Below are 8,542 nucleotides of genomic sequence, written 5' to 3'. Positions count from 1 at the left end.
CGGAAGGGGTTAAGGACATGTTCTCACTTTTATATTGTGGTATCTAGACACATCTGTACTGTATTATTTGAGCACTTTATACTAAGGGTGCATTCACACGGTGTAACGTGCCGCGAGATTTGGCACGTGTACGCCGCGTGACCCTTTGCGTGCCGTACACGCTCCCATTCATTTCAATGGGAGCGGGGATCGTATGCGCCGCGCTAGTTTGCGGCCGTGCATTTATTCACGGCCGCAAACTAGCGCGGCGCATACGATCCCCGCTCCCATTGAAATGAATGGGAGCGTGTACGGCACGCAAAGGGTCACGCGGCGTACACGTGCCAAATCTCGCGGCACGTTACACCGTGTGAATGCACCCTTAATCTGTAAAATTGTCTCTACCTGTTTTCTTAATATTATTGTATTTCTGGAATCTATATTGTGTCACAGTTTATAATATGATTTTAACCCATATTGTTGTATTAACCCTTAGGTGTTCATTAATTAAAGGTGAAATGTACGATCGTGCTCCTCGATCACTTGTCGTCACTCTTGGCAGCACTCAGGATAATGTGGGCCCAGGATCCTATGATCTGATTTCTGATAAAATACACAAACCAGGTTAGTTGTAGCATAATAAAGCTCTACAGGAGATGTTTGGGGATCAGGTGGATACATGTTATGACTGAAGCATCACTTTATGGTTCTATTCAGTCGGGCCATGAGGGTAATTGGGTCAGGGTCTGAGTAAAACCAGCTCAAATGGGACTACTGCATAACACTTATTTGGCGTAAACCTGTATACTATGAATAGCTGCATCAGTGTATTATTCAACCGAAACTTTGACCAAGCACTCTGTAATATTTATATCAGCATCAACCACAGCGCAACCGTGAAATACCTAATAAAGTAGTGGTTTTGTCTAGAAAGTGTAATGGGATAATAAGGCCTACATGCAATTTACTAATGAGAAATCCTTCTATACTGGCCACCGGAGACTAGCTAAGGCAAGGATCACATTTTAGATTCCGTCGCAGAAAGAGTCAAAATCGGCGGAGAAAGATGTCATGCAAGGAGGATTTTTCTCTGCTACTTTCAGTTTGAAAACAGCAGACACCCAGTGCACCCTATTACGGTCTGGGGAATGTATGATGTTTTGATCACTTTTTTAATCAACTTTTTTTTTTTTTAATGGGAAGCAAATATATATTTTTATATGTTTGTAAACTAAGTGTTTTTGGAGATGGGGATGTATAAGTTGTTTTGGTTTGTTTTAATTTCAAATCTAGGGAAAGCGGAATGATTTATTTAAATTTCTTTTTTGATATTTTTAAAAACTTTTTTTTTTATTATGTTAAACTGTATTGCAGTCTATGGGAGATTTGCTATATAGCTATTGAGGCGGGTCATAGACCAGCTTCAATAGATATATTATTATGACTGGTCTGTGAGCCTTTGTAAGGTTCCCAGCTGTCATAGAAACTGGACAGCTTTTGTGATCATGGGACCCGTCCTGCACCAATAAATGGAGAAGTGGACAGTGGCGTAACTAGGAATGGCGGGGCCCCGTGGAGAACTTTTGACATGTGCCCCCCCCAACCGACGCCAAAGATCTTGACCAACTGACCAGTAACCCCCCTCCCGCATTTCTGTGCGCACTATAATGCCCCATAGTGGCCCCTGCACACAGTATTATTCCCCATAGTGGCCCCTGCACACAGTATTATGCCCCATAGTGGCCACTGCACACAGAATTATTCCCCTTAGTGGCCCCTGTACACAGTATTATGCGCCATTGTGGACATCCATAAACAATTATTATACTCTGGGGTCTTTTCAGACCCCAGATTATAATAATCGGAGACCCAGGGGGGATAAAAAATAAAATGGCCAGCGGCCATTTTTGGGAGCCTGCTCTTGCTCTTGTACTGTAGTTCAATACAGGAGCGTACTGCACAGGCGTCGGAGGTTGGACTGAGACAGAAGAGAGAAGAGGCGGTTGCAGCTGAAGATGGAGGTGTCGCTGGAGAGAGCTCTTTGGCAGCAGTGGGGATGCCCCCATCGCTGTTTGAGCGCTGAGGCTCACCCCCACTGCTGCGAGAGAACTCATTTGCATACTGGTAAAAACTGGTATTTCTACGGAACGGCGGGCCGGAGACCACATCTAAAGGTAAGAGACGAATAGCCTTTCTAAAGGCTATTCCGACGTCTTAAGCACAAAAAACAGTTTCAGTGGTAGAATCCCTTTAAGGACATGTTCTCACTTTTAAATTGTGGTATCTGGGCACATCTGGGGATAAAACCTGATTAGGAATCTCGACTTTAGAATACAGAGCAGAGCGTTCACCATCTTTAAAGACCTGACATCTGACAAGAAGTGTTTTCATCTGCGGAGTTTCTGCCCCCTATTATACCTATTAGGACATAGGGTTTCTGCTTTAGTGATGTAGATTCTGTTTAAGTGTGCATTGCTCACCATATATTGATATGTATTACTGAAATATGTGAGCTGTATGTGATTAAAATGAATAAATATGCTTAATAGACTATTTTGTTATATTATTTTTAAATTTATAACATTATGTTCTATTATCTTTCTATTATTTTTACTGTTTTAGTCACTTGACATTATCATTATGATATATCATTTTACATTTTACCTTTCTATGCTTTCTTTAGCAGGATATGCCCCCTTCTTATCAACAGCAAGTCGAGATTTCGCTTTTAATGCCCCGCAGACAGTTTCTGCTGCCCCGGGACCAGGACACTATGAAATTTTTATTTTGAAGGTGAAATTAAGATTGAAGTAAACAATATTCAAATGAGAACAATGATAAATGAGAAACTTGAATGCAATGAACACACAAGTCAGTGTCACACGCCTTCTTCCTGTTAAAACCCTCTGAGACCTTGTGAGCCTCTTGTAAACCATCTGCCCTCCTAATTTCATTCTGGCTATTATACAGATTGCCATATTCTACACAGTCAGTTTACTAGTTGAGGCTGAAATCCACTAAGATATTATATTTTAGTATACAGTAGTATTGTAGCTTGTTTCTCCTGTTATAAAACCAGTATATTCTGGTAATGTATTTTGGTAGATAGCTTTTTTTTTTTTAGCATTTCTGTATGTCAGGTTGAAAAATCTGTTCCTATTATATAGTGTATCCATAAAGCAATAAATATTACAATAGTATATTACATGTGGTTTCAAGAGTATTGGGTGGGCATTTATTGATGAAATTACAGTCACAATTATTTTGCACAAAATCCTATTTGTGCAAAAAATTGCAACTTTTTATGCCTTGTATACCAGAAAACCTCATTCACACTTGTGCCGCTGTCCACCCTTCATGATTCTGCTGAAAAGCCAGGAGAATCTGCTTGGGGACGGCTTGCCGGCAGTCAGTTTAAGGCTTCGTTCTCACGGAGTAACGCGCCGATCATTTAGACATGTATACACGTGTCAGAACGCAGTGCTTCAAAACAGATCCCATTGATTTCAATGGGTGCCGGCTGACACGCGCGCTATACATTGAAATCAATGGGTTACAAAGCCTCCCATTGATTTCAATGTGTAGCGTGCGTATGCCGGCACACATTGAGGTCTATGGGATCTGTTTTGAAGCACCACTTTCTGACACGTGTATACGTGTCTAAATGATCGGTGCGTTACTCCGTGGGAACAGAGCCTAAAAACCCATTCATTTCAATGGGTTTTAAAAGCAAACCGCCAGTGTCTGTATGCAGCCTCTCCGCCATGAAACCACATAGTGCTGCATGTCTGACTTTGTGTCCCTGCAAAAAAAAACAGTTTCACGGTGGAGAGGCTGCATACAGACAGCGGCGGTTTGCTTTAAAACCCCACTGAAATGAATGGGTTTTTAAACTGACTGCCAGCAAGCCATCCCCAAACAGTTTTTCCTGGTTTTTCGACTTGGGAGGCAGGAGGCTAGATTCTGGAGGGGAACTCGGGAGTGGGTCAGCGGATTTTGCTCTGCCGTGGCAGGAGATAGCGGGGCACTCGTCCAAAACAGTTGGGAGCTACGGTATGACTATTCTCTGTCTCCGTGATGTCACGTAACATAATCTAGCGCTGGAGGCTCTGAGTGCTGACTGTAACTACGGCTTAATTTTGGAGTAGGGCTTATTTTTGGAGAAACAGGTTATAGTACTAGGGGTCCCTCTCCTGGCATACTGGTAAATCAGGCACATACAGATCGAGTTTCATGGGTAAAATATGGTCATGTGAATGTGGGGTTAGGGGTAGGTCAGGGTGCAACATTATGGTTTAATATACTGGCCATATACAGCATATACATAATTTGTGAAAAGTATGAAAATAATTTAACATTTGTTTAGATTGCAGGAGTAAAATTGTAACTTGTGATTTCTACCATTTGCCGGTACGAATGAGCACATTCTCCAGGCTAATGCAACATTTCGTTTTTTTGCGCTAGTATATATAGCCCAATTATACAATTTTATTACATCCACTTTTTAAGAAGGAAAAATATTTACATTTATAGTGTTGTGCAACCTCGTCACATTTACAAATGAGACAATTAGGCTGCTAGCAAGTTCTCTAGAAGTGCTCTGTAGCATTATACTGAATATATTATACTGAATAGCATATTTATTTTAACAATTACAAGCTTGGTTGCAGCTTGCTATTAACTATCCTGTTTCATTTGGATGCTTCTGTGCAGATGTTCCAGCTGGCGTATGGTGTTTTGTTATTCCTGTGTTACACTAGAACAATCTTGGGTAATATTTTTTAGGAAAAGGTGAAAGGAGGACAAACTATCCAGAATAAAGAAAAGCGTTTTCAAGAATTTGTTTCATCAGTACCTGGACCTGGTGCATATGACCTGCAACTTGGAATGGATATAGATGGAGCACCAAGGGCCTCCCCAAAACCTCAAAAAGTACATAATTTTTCTTATTACTATTGGGTGACGAGATGAGAATAATTCTATAAAAAAAAGTGTTATTCTATCCCAATCAGGATACCAATATTCTTTGGGCAAAAATTGCATTACTCCATCGAGAACTGTGATCAACCCCATTATAAGCCAATGATATATGTCAGGATCTGTTGGAATGCATTTGAAAATCGATCCCTTACAGCTGTCATGGCACCAGTTTCAATAGAAGCCATACCACTAACGCTAGGTTTACACTAGCATTTGAGCCTCAGTACAAGACTCCATCACCCATTCCGTTTAAAATAGGCAGAGAGAAAAGTTCTACAAAAAGGACTCTTTCTCTGCCGATTTTGGTGGAAACTGCGTATAACCGTTTTATAAGTGGATAGGGTTTCTGTTTTTCAGGTCCCCAAGCGGAACTGAAAGACAGAAACCCAAATACTACTGTGAATCTAGCATAAAGTGAATAGACTCTAAGGAACCTTTCATATAACGCCTTTAGCATCTGTTAGTCCCTGCACATCCTGCAGAGTTAAACTGATGCACAAAATTATACAAGAGTAGGGAGCTGGCTGCTATTAAAGGACGGATATCCCAGAGAGGAGGCAGGGAGAGTTTATTACTACCTCTGCATTGGAGATCACTCTTCATAAACTGCTCAATGAGAACTGTGGACTGAAAGTTCAGCATTTTTCCCATTAAGTGCTCCAATCACTGATGTGGGGCTTGTGGGACTGCAGTCTCTGTCAGTCCTATAGAAGTGAATATAGCCCCAGTCTGGCGCGTCTGACCCAGCAGAACTCCTAACTCCAAACTAGACTATTTCTTTAAAAGGTTAAGTTTATTCTTTTGGCACTTCTGACTTGTATGGGAATTGCATACATCATTTTTAGAATATACCATTTTACATTATTAGAAAAACACTCCGTTGGCAGGCAGAACAGTTCTATTTACTTTTCTGCATGCTTGCAATAAAGAAAAAATAAGAATGCATTACTGCAACATTTCATTATCTTTATACACATTAGCTATGGAAAGTTATAGACAGCATAAGAAGTCAACTTGCTGCGCTACAATACTCTCGCATTAAATCATTCTGTAGAAAGAGACGCCTGGGCGTATCTGAGCTCCTCTATTAATAATGTAAATGCTGGTTGCAATTATTGGATTCTTGTTGACTAATTATAATATTGTACATTCTTGGCAAGAATGTGTGTAATTTAATGCTGGCTAACATCAATCAGTTATTTCATTTTGGATAACATTAATCAACTTATTATTTGTCACATGTTAATCTGTAAACTAAACTATATTAAGAGAACCGAAGCAATTAAGAGCGCATTTACACATTAAGGCCGGGGCCCCACGCCGGGGAAAAATTGTGGGGTTTTAAAGTACAGGCAAAGTGGATGGGATTCTAGTGAATCCCATACCCACTTTGCGGTAAAAACTGCTGTGAAGACACGCCGCAGTTTCCAAAAGTGGCGCGGTTTTGGAAATCACATCATGCCAATTATATCTACAGAAACGCTGGTGGTTTCCCCATAGGTATAATTGTAACAGAAACTCCATGGAGGTAAGCTCCATGAACTTTCTGTTTAAAGCGCTACGGGAAGAACCGCGTTGCCTTTCCGCCACGGTTTTTCCTGCAGTGCTTTATTGCTGCGGGACATCCTGTGGGGCCTTAGCCTAAGTTTCTGTTCTCAAGGAGTAACACGCCACTCATTTAGACACGTATACACGTGTCAGAGCGCGGCGCTTCAAAAAAGATCCAATTGATTTCAATGGGTGCTGGCTTACGCGCGTAACACATTGAAATCAATTTGAGTTACAAAGCCTCCCATTGATTTCAATGTGTTACGCGCGTAAGCCGACACCCATTGAAATCAATGGGATCTCTTTTGAAGCGCCGCGCTCTGACACATGTATATGTGTTGTAAGCCGATGGCTGGTCAGGTAATGGAGGAGGTGTACATCTCACCCAGACTACTAAGGTGGGTGATATGAGAAAACTCCAGAAGGAATGTTTGTTCTCAGCAGACAACTTTTGTCAGCTGAGCATTTTGGTAAATGCTCAGTATTCGGCTGGATTTTTAGGAATGGCAGGTAGGTTGGTAGTGGGACCTGTCATTCGACCCCCCTCCAGTCCACACTTTGGGGATGTTCCGGCAGCAACTCAGCTGCAGAGAGTCTGCTTGTCAAGGAGGCTTAAGAAGCCAGCTCCAGCAGCAGACTTTGGGCAGAGCTTGGCTGGAGAGCTGACAGAGAGGTCATATTTTTGGAGCTGTGTCCTGAATGAGGTGAGGTAACCTATTCTATGTTTAGTTAGAGCCTAGCTGGGCATGTATTTATTTTTGTATTGTTTCCTTTTGTTGCTGCACTATATTTTTGAGTGAAAATTAAACTCTACCTTTGTTTTGGACTAAAGAAACTGGCCTTGTGTGTCTATGCCACCCCACCTAGCAACCCCAGACCTTGACAGTGTCTAAATGAGCAGCGTGTTACTCCGTGAAAATGGAGCCTAAGGCTGAAGCCCCACATTGTGGAAACGCAGCTTATTTTGATGCAGCTTATTTAGATTTTTTGAGCCAAAGCCAGGAGTGGTTTGAGCAGAAGATAGAAGTATATATTTCCCATTCTTTTTGTAGCAATTCTTGACTTTGACTAAAAAAAAAAGCAACAAAATCTGCAACAAAAAAAGCTGCATTTCCACAACATGGGATAATAGCCTAAGGTTTTTGCTTGCAGTTTGTTAAAGAGGACCTTTCACCATTTTGCCCATAGGCAGTTCTATATACTGCCGGAAAGCTGACAGTGCGTTGAATTCAGCGCACTGTCGGCTTTCCCGATCTGGGCCCAGTGTGAAGAGCTTATGGTCCCGGTACCGTAGCTCTTCTATGGTCAGAAGGGCGTTTCTGACACTCAGTCAGAGACGTGCTTCTTCACAGCACAGCCAATCGCGTTGTGCTGTGAGAGCCGGGAGGAACTCCCCCCTCCCTCCCTGATAATGCTCGTCTATGGACGAGTACTGCGAGCAGATGGAGGGAGGAGTTCCTCCTGGCTCTCACAGCACAGCGCGATTGGCTGTGCTGTGAAGAAGGACGTCTCTAACTGAGTGTCAGAAACGCCCTTCTGACCATAGAAGAGCTACGGTACCGGACCGTAAGCTCTTCACACTGGACCCACATCGGGAAAGCCGACAGTGCGCTGAACTCAGCGCACTGTCAGCTTTCCAGCAGTATATAGGACTGCCTGTGGGCAAAATGGTGAAAGGTCCTCTTTAAGCCAAACCAGGTGTGGATAATGGTGTATGCTTTAGCCTAAATGTCATTGTTTTTTTGGCTGGGTTTGCTTGTGTCATCCTCTCCGCAGTTAGAAGGATGACCATTTAAAGGTCCCCATATTCATAAGCAAGAAGTCCTCTAAACCTGCACATTTCCGTTTGCCTGCTAGCTATTTTATGTACAGGAAATTTATGTACAGGGACCTTCACCAGGTGATGTCATTGAATGGATGAATTGAGCATGTTGAATTTCATTTTTTTTTAGAAATTTAGTTTTTATTGAGAAGAAATCATTTTTTTTACATTAAAAGAACAAGAACAAGGATAACAAGTACCAACATTATACAG

The 8,542-nt window shown here is 41.9% G+C and overlaps 1 protein-coding gene across 1 annotated transcript in view; it reads left to right on the top strand.

Moving 5' to 3' along the window:
- Positions 1-497: 497 nt before the first annotated feature.
- STPG2 (sperm tail PG-rich repeat containing 2) overlaps positions 498-8,542 on the top strand; it is a 571,273-nt gene continuing 563,228 nt past the window's right edge. Inside the window, exons 1-3 of the mRNA XM_075285753.1 lie at positions 498-603; positions 2,663-2,772; positions 4,765-4,911. Of these exons, the coding sequence (XP_075141854.1) occupies positions 498-603; positions 2,663-2,772; positions 4,765-4,911 (363 nt within the window). The remainder of the gene's footprint in view (positions 604-2,662; positions 2,773-4,764; positions 4,912-8,542) is intronic.

This window comes from Leptodactylus fuscus, chromosome 1 (genome assembly GCF_031893055.1).
Source record: "Leptodactylus fuscus isolate aLepFus1 chromosome 1, aLepFus1.hap2, whole genome shotgun sequence".
Lineage (NCBI taxonomy): Eukaryota > Metazoa > Chordata > Amphibia > Anura > Leptodactylidae > Leptodactylus > Leptodactylus fuscus.
This window is presented reverse-complemented; position numbering and strand designations above follow the sequence as displayed.